This window comes from Salvelinus alpinus, chromosome 16, assembly GCF_045679555.1.
Source record: "Salvelinus alpinus chromosome 16, SLU_Salpinus.1, whole genome shotgun sequence".
Classification (NCBI taxonomy): domain Eukaryota; kingdom Metazoa; phylum Chordata; class Actinopteri; order Salmoniformes; family Salmonidae; genus Salvelinus; species Salvelinus alpinus.
This window is the reverse complement of record NC_092101.1, coordinates 23,784,544-23,801,492: the sequence shown is the minus strand read 5'-3', so window position 1 is coordinate 23,801,492 and position 16,949 is coordinate 23,784,544. Positions and strand designations below refer to the sequence as shown.

Sequence of the window (16,949 nt, the reverse complement as noted above, 5' to 3'; positions counted from 1 at the left end):
TTGATGATTTTTTGGGCCTTCCTGTGACATCAGGTGCTGTAGGTGTCTTTGCGGGCAGGTAGATTGCCCCCGGTGATGCATTGGGCAGACTACGCCACCCTCTGGAGAGCCTTGCAGTTGAGTGCGGTGCAGTTGCCATACCAGGTGGTGATACAGCCCAACAGGATGCTCTCGATTGTGCATCTGTAAAAGTTTGTCAGTGTTTTAGGTGACAAGCCAAATTTCTTCAGTCTCCTGTGTGTGTGTGTGTGTGTGAACCATTTCAGTTAGTCTGTGATGTGTACGCCGAGGAACTTAAAACTTTCCACCTTCTCATTTACATTTTACATTTAAGTCATTTAGCAGACGCTCTTATCCAGAGCGACTTACAAATTGGAAAGTTCATACATATTCATCCTGGTCCCCCCGTGGGGAATGAACCCACAACCCTGGCGTTGCAAGCGCCATGCTCTACCAACTGAGCCACACGGGACCGTTGAGCCACACTACTGTCTCTTTGATGTGGATAGGGGGGTGCTCCCTCTGCTGTTTCCTGAAGTCCACAATCATCTCCTTTGTTTTGTTGACGTTGAGTGAGAGGTTGTTTTCCTGACATCACACTCCGAGTGCCCTAGCCTCTTCTCTGTAGGCTCTGTAGGCTCTGTAGTTGTTGGTAATCAAGCCCACTACTGTTGTGTTGTCGTCAAACTTGATGATTGAGTTGGAGGCGTCCATGGCCACGCAGTCATGGGTGAACAGGGAGTACAGGAGGGGGCTGAGCACGCATCCTTGTGGGGCACCAGTGTTGAGGGTCAGCGAAGTGGAGATGTTGTTTCCTACCTTCAACACATGGGGGCGGCCCGTCAGAAAGTCCAGGACCCAATTGCACAGGGCGGGGTTGAGACCCAGGGCCTCCAGCTTAATCATGAGCTTGGAGGGTACTATGGTGTTGAATGCTGAACTGTAGTCAATGAACAGCATTCTTACATATTCCTTATGTCCAGATGGGATAGGGCAGTGTGCAGTGTGATGGCGATTGAATATTGAATATGTCCGTAAACACACTAGCCAGCTTGTCTGCACATGCTCTGAGGATGCGGCTAGTGATGTCGTCTGGGCCAGCAGCCTTGCGAGGGTTAACACATTTAAATGTCTTACTCACGTCGGCCACGGAGAAGGAGAGGGGGGGCGCAGTCCTTGTTAGCGGGCCGCGACGGTGGCATTGTATTTTCCTCAAAGAGGGCAAAGAAGGTGTTTCATTTGTCTGGAAGCGAGAAGTTGGTGTCCGTAACGTGGCTGGTTTTCTTTTTGTTGTCCGTGATTTCCTGTAGACCCTGCCACATACGTCTCGTGTCTGAGCCGTTGAATTGCGACTCCACTTTGTCCCTATACCAACATTTCGCTAGTTTGATTGTCTTGCGGAGGGAATAACTACACTGTTTATATTCGGCCATGTTCCCAGTCCTCTTTCCATGGTTAAATGAGGTGGTTCGCGCTTTCAGTTTTGTGCGAATGCCACCATCTATCCACGGTTTCTGGTTAGGGTAGGTTTTAATAGTCACAGTGGGTACAACATCTCCAATGCACTTCCTTATAAACTCACTCACCGAGTCAGCGTATAGATCGATGTTATTACCTGAGACTACCCGGAACATTTCCCAGTTCACGTGATCAAAACAATCTTGAAGCATGGATTCCGATTGGTCAGACCAGCGTTGAATGGTTCTAGTCACGGGTACATCCTGTTTGAGTTTCTGCCTATAAGACGGTAGGAGCAAGATGGAGTCGTGGTCGGATTTGGCGAAGGGAGGGCGAGGGAGGGTTCGTGTATGCATCGCGGAAGTTAGAGTAACAGCGATTGAGTGTATTGCACGCGCGAGTGCTGCAATCAATATGCTGATAGAATTTAGGTAGCCTTGTTTTCAAATTGCTTTGTTAAAATCCCCAGCTACAATTAATGCAGCCTCAGGATATATGGTTTCCAGTTTACATAGAGTCCAGTGAAGTTCCTTGAGGGCCGTCGGGGTGTCTGCTTGAGGGGGTATATACACAGCTGTGGCGATAACTGACGAGAGTTCTCTTGGGAGATAATATGGCCGGCATTTGAATGTAAGGAATTCTAGGTCGGGTGAGCAGAAGGACTTCCTGTATGTTGTAATAATAATCAAGTCATCAAATTTAAAAAAATGCAATATACACAACAAATGAAATATCGTATAGTAAGTAAAGTAATGTGAATGAATGATGGTTAATAAGTGATAAGCAGTAATGGGCAGTCTTTCATTCATTGTTTTATTCTGTGTTGTTACAGCATTCAACCCACATAATAAAACATTTATCAAAACCGAAATCGTCATTTTTTTATAATTGAACTGAAACCGAACCGACCTCAAAAAGCACAAATTTCTCCCCACTACTAGACTGACCGTCCTAGCTTCACTGCTTATCAGTCGAGAGACACGCTTTTGTTCGTTACAAGAATAAGAAAGCACTAGCTACCTTTGGCTTACATTGTGCTAACTAGCTAGGCTACTAGCCCACAAGGTAAACGCAAGCTACGTTCACATTGTTAAAGGATTAGCTTACTCCGACTAGCACTGGGCTAACTAGCTAGGATATAAGCCCACATGGCTAACGCTAGTTACGTTTCACTTTGTTCTTGGATTATCTGTTTTTCGGAGCCATGGAGCCTGCTAGCCTGGCTCAAGGGGTACTTGTTAAAGGATTAGCTTTCATCGACGAGGAGAATGGCGAGGGCAGGACTGACCACCTCCAGGCATCGGTGGAAGAAGAGGACGAGGAGGCGCAAGCCTTTACCTCTAGGCCCTTTTCCACCTTTAGCCGGGCATCGATGGTGGAGGACAGATACAGTATTTGCTCATCGATGTCTGCAAACAGGCAGTGGCCAGACTCAGCATTGAGTGGCTCAAACCCGTGGGGGGTGGCAGTGCAGAGAAGGACTAGTAGGACAGGAGGAAACTCCCCTCGCACCGTCCCAGGCAAGCAACTCCTCCCAGTGTCACGAATCCCGTTTCCTGAGTCTGGGTTTTGCCTGTGTTCTGTCCTGGAGTGTTTTTCCGGTGTCCTGGAACGCACCCTGTCTGGTTGCCGGGCGATGTAGCTAGTTGGGAGATCTCTGATTACCCGCACCTGTATCCCATCAGCTATCTGCACACCTGGTCCTGATCATCATCTCTCCTCTTCATAAGCTCGGACCTGACATCCATTCCCTGCCGGATCGTTAGCCATGAACAGTATGTTGTGCCAGCGTATCAGCCTCCCGTTTGATAGAATTTGTTTTGTTGTTTTGTACGTCTTGCTTGCCTTAAGCTTACCTCCGTTTGTTCTGTTTACAGTTATTCATCCGGATTACTTACCCCATTCCTGCCTGGTCGTCGGTGGCTTCCGCTACTCCCTTGGATCTACCTATTCACTCCCATCAACTCACCGCCGCTGCCCGCTACGCCACCTGGATCTTTCTACCTCTACATATTCACTTGTAAATAAATACTCACCTTCTTCCTACTCTCCTTGTCCTGGTCTGCTTCTGGGTTCGATTTTGAAAGAACGTGACACCCAGCTTGCGTGGCAGAAGCCAAACGTAACTGGGACAGACTTTTTGCCAACATGAATGTCAAATACATGGAAGAGCTGGGCCTCAGCAAGCCACCAGTGGTAGAGTGGCCAACCAACTCAACCCCAGAGCCTCATCGCTGGCAGGCACTTTCCTCTCTGGTAATGTTATGTTCCTACTGCTGGCCTACCAATCTGCTTTGATGCTCTTCGCATTGTATGAAAACGTGGACTGCCCGCTGTTCTTTGCACTAGCAGAAGACACACCATTGGGTGTGGACGCGCTGGCACACTCTTGGCCGAGGGTGCTGCTTTACGCTTTTCCTCCTCTAACCCTCATACACCCCAATCTACTCAAAGTGAGGGAATGCCTCGATTCCCAGGCAGATCATTCTCTTGCTGTACTACAAGCCCTGGCAACTCCCGTTACGCAGGGATCTTTTGACCCAAGCAAACTGATATTTTCCACCCTCACCTGAACACCATAACCCTCTAGGCCTGGCCCGTGAGAGGTTAAATCTGGATATGACAGGGTTGCCTCTCGGAGTCATTGAGACTATACAGAGTGCCAGCCAATGTTACCTCAAAAAATTTGGGGCACTGAGCAAATTTCAGGTTTGCTGAGCGCAAACTTGAACGTTGTGAAAATTCTATGCAACTTCCTGGGTAAGTTTACTGTGAGCACTGAGGCTGTACCCGCTTTAAGTTACAGTTTTAACAGTGGCCAAGTACGCTACTGTGGCTATTTGATCCTAATGTAGGCCTAACATTGTGGCCTACCATCAAAAACAATGGAGAAAATAACATTTTAATATGGAAATAGCTGTTCTGTCATTTAGCCTACAGTAGCAGCCAATGTGTGGTGTTCAAAATAGGCCTACATTCCATGAGACTTTTGAAAAAAAAATACACAGGGCTTGTCTCGGGGCTACTGCATGCCCAAAAACAGATCATTCATTACCAATGCTCTGTATCTGAGGTTTTATGCTTTTTGTAGGACCGCAAAGTGAGTGAGCGAGCTGCATGAACTGTCAGTTCACCATTCGTGCCAAAGGTTTGCCCCAGGTTTTTCCAATGTTTCCTTGCTGCCCAACCCTGCTTTTATGCCTATGGTCAGCGACTATTACAATTGAGCTTGTGACTTTCCACCCACCGCCCTTCACTTCATAATATTAGAGAACCGGGGTAACGAAAGTAACCTTGAGTTTTACTCAATGATCTGGGCTTTTTGTTCAGTGCAGCTGATTGATTTCTGATTAGAGTCCTGGAAGCTAATATGAAATTCTGATTCCATGATTTTTCTCCTTCAGATTCAACTAGCAATATGAAATGACTGAGATGACGTTGTTGACACTGCAGAGAGTTGTGATGATTCTTACATGTCTGACTGCTGCTTCACAGCTTTTGATTTCCATTTCATTACTTATTATCTTGGGACTCTGAGGGATAAGAATACTGTCCTATATATAGCACACTGTTACTCTCCCCATCTGTTGCTGCCAAATGACAGCCAACAGTTATCCATATTACAGTATACGTAACATAACACTGCCTCGATATTATACTATACCTGGATTCAATATGAAAAGGGTACAGCCGCTGGACTAGGAGGAGCAGTTGTATTAGTATGTGAAGTTTAATGGTTAACTCTCCCTGTCCTCCATCCATAGATTTGTCAGCAGCATTCCACCCTGCATCCCACTGTTGGCTTGCTTCTGAAACTAAGCAGGGTTGGTCCTGGTTGGTCCCTGGATGGCACACCAGATGCTGCGGAAAGTGTGGTTGGAGGGCCAATAGGAGGCACTCTTTCCTCTGGTGTATTTTTTGTATATCCCAATACCCCATGGCAGGGATTGTGGACCCATTTCTCAGTGTAGGGTGCCGTCTTTCGGATCCGACGTTAAGTGTCCTGACTCTCTGTGGTCACTAAAGATTCCTTGACACTTATCGTAAGAGTAGGGGTGTTAACCCTGATGTCTTGGCTAAATTCTCAACCTGGCCCTCATACCATCATGGCCACCTAATCATCCCCAGCATCCAATTAGCTCATTCATCCCCCACTCCTCTTCCCTGTAACCAATCCACAGGTCGTTGCTGTAAATGAGAATGTGTTCACAGACAATCTTACCAGGTAAAATAAGGGTTAAAAAAATTTAAAATAACATTCTGTCTGACGAAGATCATGTCACTGAGCGTTTTCTTAGAACGTCCCCCATGTACAAACCACCTGTGCCTGACTGGCTGGCTGGTGTTATGTTGCGTCAGGCAACGTCTATTTCTGGAGGGGTGCAGAAAGACAGTGTAGGAATTCCCTAATCTGATCATCTGCCTGCCCAGTTCAAGCAAACTCAATCATGTTTGCTCTTCTCCCTCGGCAAGCTGAATCAGTTCTCGTCATTAAAGATGGAATTCGCAGTAGGGGGAAACAGCACCGCTGTCAGCCCCACAATCGTTATTATTGTCTTTGTTGCCGAGCTGAGGAGCGTTGCGCGCAGTGGTGATTTTAGCCTGTAAATCTTTGATGATGTTTGATGCATGCCAGCAAAGCCACTACACTACAACACTAAACAGTACATGAATTGCACTATAATGGTGACAAACGGTGCCCACAAACTGTTAGGGCCTACATAAAGCTGTCCCAACAGCAGAGTCCCAACAGCAGTCCCAACACCTTCCTATTGCTCCACCTGGCTATCAGCGGAGCCTTGTCTGGCAGCGAAAAAGTTAATTCAGCCTCATTTACTGCCTTTCAAAAAACATTGCTGATATGGCTGACTTGCTTAAACAAATGTGGTTTATACTGTCAACTGAGATGGACAAACTATGGCATAATGGGATGACGAGTAGATAAGAGGCAATCCGTAATTTCGATTAAGACATTAATGAGCGAACTAGGACGGATGTACAGTTGTCAAATAACTATTTGTTCAGCAGAGCGACAGAATTCAGAACATGGGCCTGTATACCAAGTCAGAACCGTAGGATAAATAAAGGGTGCATATAAGCAGACAACGAAAGCTCTTACAATATTTTATAATTACATTTCTCTAAAACAGGCAAAAGGCTACATGTGCACCATCAAGTCAGAACAGTAGGCAAAATCACGGGTGGAAAAGGGAACAAATTATTAGGGTGAGGCACATTGGCTCCTAACAGCTTACCACACAACATACACTTAGTATTACTTTCTTAGCTACAGTATACAGTGCCTTCAAAAAGTATTCAGACCCCTTGACTCTTTCCACATTTTGTTACGTTGCAGCCTTATTCTAAAATGGATTTAAAAAATATTTTAGCAATTGACACACAATACCCCATAATGACAAAGCAAAAACAGGTCTTCAGAATTTCTTTCAAATGTATTACAAATATAAAACATATCAAATCAAAACCCTTATTTAATTAAGCATTTACTTTGAGACTCAAAATTGAGCTCAGGTGCATCCTGTTTCCATTGATCATCCTTGAGATGTTTCTACAACTTGATTGGAGTCCACATGTGGTAAATTCAATTGATTGGACATGATTTGGATCGGCACACACGTCGATTTGGATCAGCACACACCTGACAGAACTTGAGAGGATCTGCAGAGAAGAGTGGGAGAAACTCCCCAAATATAGGTGTGCCAAGCTTGTAGCGTCATACCCAAGAAGACTTGGTGCTGTAATCGCTGCCAAAGGAGCTTCAACAAAGTACTAAGTAAAGGGTCTGAATACTTGTGTAAATGTGATATTTCCTTTTTTTTTTTTTTATTCGCAACCATTTCTAAAAACCTGTTTTTGCTTTGTCATTATGGGGTATTGTGTGTAGATTGAAGAGGGAAAAAACTATTTAATACATTTTAGAATAAGGCCGTAATGTAACAAAATGTGGAAAAAGTCAAGGTGTCTGAATATTTCCGAAGGCACTGAACATATCTCCCTGGCATATTACATAATTTTTTCAGCAGCATACAATACATTTTTGGATTCAAGGTGGCAGGTAGCCTAGTGGTTGGAGCGTTGGGCCAGTAACCGAAAGGTTGCTGGATTGAATCCCAGAGCTGACAAGGTAAAAATCTGTTGTTCTGCCACTGAGCAAGGCAGGGTGTGCCGAAGAACCCCCTGTTTTCCGGGCGCCGAAAATGTGGATATCGATTAAGGCAGCCCCCCGCACCTCTCTGATTCAGAGGGGTTGGGTTAAATGCAGAGGACACATTTCAGTTGAATACATTCAGTTGGACAACTGACTAGGTTTTCCCCTTTCCCTTGTGCTATGCTCACTTGAACTGGAAGATCATCAAAGTCTGCCATTCTCTATAAACTCTGAAAAAAACACGGTCGAATCATGATGACGTCAGTGATATTCAGGTCGGAGCTCTAGAAAGAGGCCTAAGTTCCCGACTTGCAATTCCGAGTTGGATGACCGTTGGAGCTCTTTTTTTTCGGAGTTCCCAGTTGTCTTTAACTCAGAAGTCAGATTTCGCAGTTCCGAGTTTCCAGTTGTTTTGAGCGCAGCAGAGGTCATGCTGGATTGACAGCATGGCCAATGTTGAATGTTTATCCTTTTAAGCTTGGACCCTTAAACCCAGACTTGGGACCACACACCCACTCCACTGAATAGCAGGCTAGTGATTGCTTTGCAATGCAATCTGATGTCTTCCAAACCATTCATTGTTGAATTTGCGATTTCAAACTTGTTGTGTAATGTTTATGTCCAATGGCCGATGAGCACCGATACGTTTTATCTATAATTTCTCTTCATTATTTCTCTTCATATGACAAGGATTGAAAGGATTTGCCTGTAGATTGTCGACTTGATTCATTATGATGACTGCTAGCTTGATAGCTAAGATTTTGAAAGTCCAATCAAAGGTACTGTAGATATAACGTGATTTAACGTAATTTTATCTGTGGCCAATGACCTTGAGACGCCTTAGATGGGCACTTCTAATGTAACTCTATGGTAGCACACAAGGGGCTTGAATTTCCGAGCACTCCTCGTAGATGTTGTGGTGACGTAGTGTCCCCATGAGCAACAGAACACTGAGCCAATCACGGTGCAACAAGAGAACATCACGAACCTCTACGCTCCGTATTTTCCGCTGGCAGCCCCACCGCCACAGAAAGCACTGAGCTAGGCTGAACCACCTGCATTTTGGAGCTGCCTAATTCAAGAAGGCAAAAAAGAGACCATGTTTGCATGCAGCTTTATTAACTTAATGATTTTTATATTTTTTTAATTGTTTGCAAACTGATATGTGACACATATTGATGCCAAAATAACATTCAAAACAGGCCAAAAAAGGGGGTAAAATTATATATATACATGTGTTTTTAGCTAAACACGTGGGGCTCATAACCCCCCTGAATGACTGGTTATCACTGGTGGTGCAACATGGTAAGAAAAATGTTCAGTACATATTATGCTCTTCTATCACACGTGCAGGGTTGTCTCCGAAGGGAAAAAACTGTGTTTGTTGTTTGGAGTAACTTCATTGTTGATATAATATCACAAACGAACGTGGCTGTTTCACCATCAAGGATTACAACTTTAATACCTCTTTCTCTTTCCCCATTCATTTCACTCTCATGCTAATATCACAGTGGAGTAGCAGCCTATTGAACCCTCTGTTGTTTGTTAATGATGGTGATGTAATACAATGCAATACAACTTCATTCATGGCATGCCTAGGGATATTAGTAACATCAGCATGTGCCAATGTATGCTGATGAATAGCTTTATTTAGAAATTAAAAGTCTTCTACTGTGTTGGATAGCGTCAACCACAAGTGTAACATTTTGAACGTGATAGCAAGAGCATTTTGTCAGCTTGTACCTAATTGTTTTATTTTCTAGACATGGTGATGGCACTGGTTTCAGAGCAAGAATCAATGAGTTGCCAATTGAAGACTGTTGAAGCCCTCTTGCCTTTTTGTGTTGACAAAATGAGTCAATATAGTGAAAAGGGCCTGGACACAGGAACATAATCTTTTATCTCCTTTCAGCATTTTATCAAAATGCTCATTTGAAAATGAAAATGCCTGTGGCTTTACTCTGAATAACATGCTTGCCATATGCTACACAACCTCTGAAAACCACTGTCCTCACCAGGGTAATCATACGGTTTAGATCATAGATACCCTGGGATTGAGATTCACGGAAAGATTATCCTAACACATCTTCCGTAAGGTAGTGGAAAATACATTGAATTGATTTTGATTAAAGATGTCATTTTCACTGCTTGACTACCAGTGTAGCACAGTGTATGATAGGCCTAACCACAGAGCATAAATGCCAGGCCATACTTTCTGCTCATGCTTTCACGGCTCTTTATTTAAATTGATGGAAGCAGATGATTTTCTGCCGTGATTATATTATGTTGACTTACATTATGGTGAATGGAATATATTAAGGAATGAAGAGAGACAGTGGAGGGTAGAGAATGAGTCTGCTCTGCTGGTTAAAAGGGCTAGCAGACAAGAGAGTCTCTAAAACTGTTTGCTGTTTCATATTCCTTTCTACAGGAATGCAAACACTGCATGAACGTACACACACACACTCAGTCAAACACACATGTGCACATGAAGAATTTATTTCCGAAACGCTACATCCACCAATTTTTCAGATTTGTTTTTTTTCAACAGTAATGATTGCTGATGGGTTCCTTCATGTGTGTGTGTAAAATATTACTGTTTTCTTCGATTTGAGATTTGAGTATGAAAATGTGTTTTTCTGCAAAACGCTATATATCCATTGTTTAACTGGAATGAAATGTTCTTATCCAAAGTATTTGACTCTGATATGTGGTTGTCTCACCTAGCTATCTTAAGATGAATGTACTTACATTAAGTCGCCCTGGATGAGCATCTGCTGAATGACAAAAATGTCAAATGTAAATGTTTTCAAGTACAGTGAAATGCCTTTCTTGCGAACTCAAAACCCAACAATGCAATAATCAATAACAATGTATTACTAGAAAAAACACATGCAAAGTAAGAATAGGAAATATGAAATACACAATAAAGTAATTACGTAAGTAAGCATACTATATACATAAAATATTTACAGTGGGGAGAACAAGTATTTGATACACTGCCGATTTTGCAGGTTTTCCTACTTACAAAGCATGTAGAGGTCTGTCATTTTTATCATAGGTACACTTCAACTGTGAGAGACGGAATCTAAAACAAAAATCCAGAAAATCACATTGTATGATTTTTAAGAAATTAATTTGCATTTTATTGCATGACATAAGTATTTGATACATCAGAAAAGCAGAACTTAATATTTGGTAAAGAAACCTTTGTTTGCAATTACAGAGATCATACGTTTCCTGTAGTTCTTGACCAGGTTTGCACACACTGCAGCAGGGATTTTGGCCCACTCCTCCATACAGACCTTCTCCAGAACCTTCAGGTTTCGGGGCTGTCGCTGGGCAATACGGACTTTCAGCTCCCTCCAAAGATTTTCTATTGGGTTCAGGTCTGGAGACTGGCTAGGCCACTCCAGGACCTTGAGATGCTTCTTACGGAGCCACTCCTTAGTTGCCCTGGCTGTGTGTTTCGGGTCGTTGTCATGCTGGAAGACCCAGCCACGACCCATCTTCAATGCTCTTACTGAGGGAAGGAGGTTTTTGGCCAAGATCTCGCGATACATGGACCCATCCATCCTCCCCTCAATACGGTGCAGTCATCCTGTCCCCTTTGCAGAAAAGCATCTCCAAAGAATGATGTTTCCACCTCCATGCTTCACGGTTGGGATGGTGTTCTTGGGGTTGTACTCATCCTTCTTCTTCCTCCAAACACGGCGAGTGGAGTTCAGACCAAAAAGCTCTATTTTTGTCTCATCAGACCACATGACCTTCTCCCATTCCTCCTCTGGATCATCCAGATGGTCATTGGAACACTTCAGACGGGCCTGGACATGTGCTGGCTTGAGCAGGGGGACCTTGCGTGCGCTGCAGGATTTTAATCCATGACGGCGTAGTGTGTTACTAATGGTTTTCTTTGAGACTCTGGTCCCAGCTCTCTTCAGGTCATTGACCAGGTCCTGCCGTGTAGTTTTGGGCTGATCCCTCACCTTCCTCATGATCATTGATGCCCCACGAGGTGAGATCTTGCATTGAACCCCAGACCGAGGGTGATTGACCGTCATCTTGAACTTCTTCCATTTTCTAATAATTGCGCCAACAGTTGTTGCCTTCTCACCAAGCTGCTTGCCTATTGTCCTGTAGCCCATCCCAGCCTTGTGCAGGTCTACAATTTTATCCCTGATGTCCTTACACAGCTCTCTGGTCTTGGCCATTGTGGAGAGGTTGGAGTCTGTTTGATTGAGTGTGTGGACAGGTGTTTTTTATACAGGTAACGAGTTCAAACAGGTGCAGTTAATACAGGTAATGAGTGGAGAACAGGAGGGCTTCTTAAAGAAAAACTAACAGGTCTGTGAGAGCCGGAATTCTTACTGGTTGGTAGGTGATCAAATACTTATGTCATGCAATAAAATGCAAATTAATTACTTCAAAATCATACAAAGTGATTTTCTGGATTTTTGTTTTAGATTCCGTCTCTCACAGTTGAAGTGTACCTATGATAAAAATGACAGACCTCTACATGCTTTGTAAGTAGGAAAACCTGCAAAATCGGCAGTGTATCAAATACTTGTTCTCCCCACTGTACAAAGTCAGTTCCAATACTATATTTACATTGCAGGAATACTGGAGTGATGGAGGTAGATATGTATGGGGGTAAGAGGACTAGGCAACAGGATATAAGATTAACAGAGTAGCAGCAGGTTGTATGTGAGTGGGTGTGCGGGTGTGTAGAGTCAATATAAATGTATCTGCATATTATGTGTAAGTGAGCAAATGATGGAGTGAGTGTTTGTGTGTGTGTTGGAGTGACAGTGTGTGTGTGTGTGTGTGTGTGTGTGTGTGTGTGTGTGTGTGTGTGTGTGTGTGTGTGTGTGTGTGTGTGTGTGTGTGTGTGTGTGTGTGTGTGTGTGTGTGTGTGTGTGTGTGTGTGTGTGTGGGGGGCCCTGTGAGTGTGCATAGAGACAGTGCAAATATTGAAATAAAAGGTCAATAAAGATACTAGGTACACTCAGATAGTCCATGTAGCTATAGTGTTAGCTATTTATCAGTCGTATTTCTTGGGGATGAAAGCTGTTCAAGAGCACCGGTACCTCTTGCTGTGCGGCAGCAGAGAAAATAGTCTATGGCTTGGGTGGTTGGGGTCTTTGACAATTTTCCTGGGCCTTCTTTTCATACCGCCTGATATAGAGGTCCTGGATGGCAGGGAGCTCGGCTCCAGTGATGTACTGGGCTGTCCGCACAACCCTCTGCAGCGACATGCAATCGAGGGCGGTGCTATTGTCATACCAAGCAGTGATGCAGCCAGTCAATATGCTCTCAATGGTTCAGCTGTAGAACCTTTTCAGGATTTGAGGGCCATTGCCAAACTTTTTTTTCTTTTTTTACTTACGGAGCTCATATTACTGTATTGAATTATTTAAAATAATAATAATAATATTAATGTCACAAATGTATAATTTGTACATTTCTTTATAAAATGTTTAGCTATTTGTTACATTTGACTGTGTAAAATCTACTGTGTAAAACCTAGTAGTACTACTTATTTGTCTAAGAGTGAAGTGCAAAAAAACATGATTATTTGCCTCTCCGAAATGAAACCATCAAGTGATAGATTTTTAACATGTGTGTCTGTTATTGAACAACCCCATGCCTTGATAAGATAGTGAAAAAACACACCAATCTCTTTCATAATTTCTTTAAACAATAAAAACTAATTTACCAACATTTCTGAAAGTGGATACAGTATATAACGTTTTGGAGTGAAACTCTTCATATGTACACTTACACAGACTCTTAGTCAGTCAGTAAGTCACTCACAAACAAACCATTCCATCCACTTCATTGCAGTCTGCTAAAACAAGGTTGAGTACAGATGCTGCTCTTTATTGTTTTCATTGCATTCTCTGATACAGAATCCACTTACTGCCATACAGGATCCAACCTCCCCTCTCATGTTGGCCCAGAGCTAATCAATAATTCTGTTCTCTAGGTTTGAGACACCAGCAGGCAGTTGCTGTCTCTGCCTCCCTGCTGCACACTATATCCTTCTGTTTTATTTAACGCAGATCAACTTGGTTTTCAGTTTCATATATATCCATTATGTTCCCCAAAGTCCACATTCATACAGTGAAAACCGTTTATGAATCGTGGACAAAGGGAATTGTCACATGGAGGTAGAGAACAGAATAGGCCCCCTCATTACGTTATTGAGAGCTCTGTATAACTGTGAAACTGAGGATGTGGGGTACAGCCTAATAGCTTGTTAAAGACTACTACTCTCTGACTCTGAACGCTGCTGTCTGATAAACCACAGATACCCAAGGTGCAGCAGCATGCAGACAGTGCACAGCAGGTCAAACTACACTGGCTTTAGTCAGGAGTTAGTCATAGCCATCTTTACTTGTTAACAATTGCTTGGGATCGTGGTAACACCACCTTTTAGATAATTAAGGGATAGCTCACCCAAATGACCAAATGACACATTGGTTTCCTTAACCTGTAAGCAGTCTATGGACAAGCTAATCCATGCCATGCTTTGGTCTTATTTCCCTGGTACTGTTTCCAAATGCTAACGTTTAAGCATTTGTGGCACCAATCCCAACCAGGTCCTAGTACCGATATTAGCATTTTTCACGCATCATGTCCAAAACATCCAAAAGTATCTAAACTTAATTGTGAAGATCAACAAAGTCATAGATGATTTGAACATGGTTCACACAAAAATATAATATTGGTACCATGACTTTGTGGTATTTGTGCCGATATTATACATTTTTGTGTGTGTGGAAGGTATCTGAAGCCCAGACTGTTTACGGCTCCGTCTGCAGCTCTGCACTGCTTCAACACTTCAGGAGGAGTCCCACTGGTTCCTCTCTCATGGCGTCCCACTCTCACTAATGGATTAATAAACTCTGACTGTAGGATGGAACAGAGCCAGAGACATGCATGTCCATATTGGGCTCAATCCTGTCTTGAGACAGGACTGTAACTTGCACTTTGCACAAATCATGCATTGATGATGATGTCAAAATATGATTTATACTCATGGATCTCAGGTGCAGAACAACAATGTGGGGCTCCATTTTTTGTGTTGGTATATAGTATAACAACACAGTGCTTTCTCCTGGATTCAATAGCTCCTGGTTATTGTCTGCTGTTTGTTTTGTATCTCCACAGACCAACGATGCCTTAGGCCCCACGTGGAACTGCATGTACTTCATCCCTCTGATAATCATCGGCTCCTTCTTCGTGCTGAACCTGGTTTTAGGAGTTCTCTCAGGGTGAGTCCACCTTAACATTACAGCAGCACTGTGGCACCGCCACATTGTGCCGGGGTAGCTGACATGTATTTTATACACTCTGTCACCGTCTGTACAAGTTAATGTTTTTTTTTCAAAAGGTGAATGCACAATATACTCTAATTAACTGCATGGAAAGGAGACAAGGATAGAATCTCCCCCCTCCACACTACTTCTCTCCCATGGTGTCTGAATGAGAGGGAGGTCAGGTTAGCGCTGAACAGCAGGTCCCAGAACAATCATTATCTGCTGTTTTGTTTGGCTTGCAGGGAGTTTGCCAAGGAGAGGGAGAGGGTGGAAAACCGCAGGGCGTTCATGAAGCTACGGAGGCAACAGCAAATTGAGCGGGAACTCAATGGCTACCGAGCCTGGATCGACAGAGCAGGTACTGAAACCACTGTCTGTACTACACTACAGACCCAATACATGGCATGCTTTTAAAAGGTTACCTCAGAAATGTCCTTGATATTTACTTTCCTACTGTATGAATCAGACTTCATTGTTGGGTCTGCTTTGCAGAAGAGGTGATGCTTGCGGAGGAGAATAAGAATTTAGGACCTTCTGCTCTTGATGGTAAGAATGGAAAGATGGCCCCATTGGTTATATTGTCTTTAGACCCCTGCATTAGTTTACTGTTTATCTGTCTGTACTGGATTTATGGCATTCTGTTTTGTACACATGACTGTCTACCATGAGAATATTTCTCATCTGCCTGTCCTCTAAGACAATCACACACTGTAAGCATAACTAAAACATTGGCCTAGACTGAAACATATCATTTGTAGAAAATCGTAATTGTTATTTGTAATTTAATAATATCATATTACCCTATGCGCTGTGCATGATACATAGATAACCACAAATTATTTTACTTAGGTAAGTGCTAGCGAGGAAAAGTAGGTGTTTAGATTCTCACTGTTAATTTCAGTCTCTCCTGAGGCCTGATATGTATACATTATGTCTCATTGAGTGTTGGAACTTACAGTACAATCAGTTTGGTTGACTCTGTGAAAGTCATTTACTAACACTTTCTCATGACAGTGTAACTACTTTGAGCAGTTTTATCTCGCAATACTCTTAAACGTGTGTGCTATCCTGTTTTTGTAATATATCTGGGCTTGTGTGTACTCACGATATACACTACCAGTCAAAAGTTTGGACACACCAACTCATTCAAGGGTTTTTCTTTATTTTTACTATTTTCTACATTGTAGAATAATAGTGAAGACATCAAAATGATGAAATAACACATATGGAATCATGTAGTAACCAAAAAAGTGTTGGTAGCCACCCTTTGCCTTGATGACAGCTTTGCACACTCTTGGCATTCTCTCACCCAGCTTCATGAGGTAGTCACCTGGAATGCATTTCAATTAACAGGTGTGCCTTAAACGTTTATTTGTGGAATTTCTTTCCTTCTTAATGCGTTTGAGCCAATCAGTTGTGTTGTGACAAGGTAGGGGTGGTATACAGAAGATAGCCCTATTTGGTAAAAGACCATAGTATGGCAAGAACAGCTCAAATAAGCAAAGAGAAACAACAGTCCATCATTATTTTAAGACATGAAGGTCAGTCGATCTGGAAAATTTCAAGTATTTTGAAAGTTTCTTCAAGTGCAGTCACAAAAACCATCAAGTGCTATGATGAAACTGGCTCTCGTAAGTACCGCCACAGGAAAGGAAGACCCAGAGTTACATCTGCTGCAGAGGATACGTTCATTAGAGTTACCAGCCTCAGAAATTGCAGCCCAAATAAATGCTTCAGAGTTCAAGGAACAGACACATCTCAACATCAACTGTTCAGAGGAGACTGCGTGAATCAGGCGTTCATGGTCAAATTGCTGCAAGGAAACCACTACTAACGGACACCGATAAGAAGAAGATAATTGCTTGGGCCAAGAAACACGAGCAATGGACATTAGACTGTCCTTTGGTCTGATGAGTCAAATTTTGCGATTTTTGGTTCCAACCGCCGTGTCTTTGTGAGAAGCCGAGTAGGTGAACGGATGATCTCCTCTTGTGTGGTTC

General features: G+C 43.1%; 1 protein-coding gene across 1 annotated transcript in view; it reads left to right on the top strand.

The window, feature by feature from the left end:
- LOC139541167 (voltage-dependent R-type calcium channel subunit alpha-1E-like) overlaps positions 1-16,949 on the top strand; it is a 143,079-nt gene that overhangs the window by 71,074 nt on the left and 55,056 nt on the right. Inside the window, exons 7-9 of the mRNA XM_071345499.1 lie at positions 14,801-14,904; positions 15,192-15,307; positions 15,442-15,495. Coding sequence (XP_071201600.1) covers positions 14,801-14,904; positions 15,192-15,307; positions 15,442-15,495 — 274 coding nt within the window. The remainder of the gene's footprint in view (positions 1-14,800; positions 14,905-15,191; positions 15,308-15,441; positions 15,496-16,949) is intronic.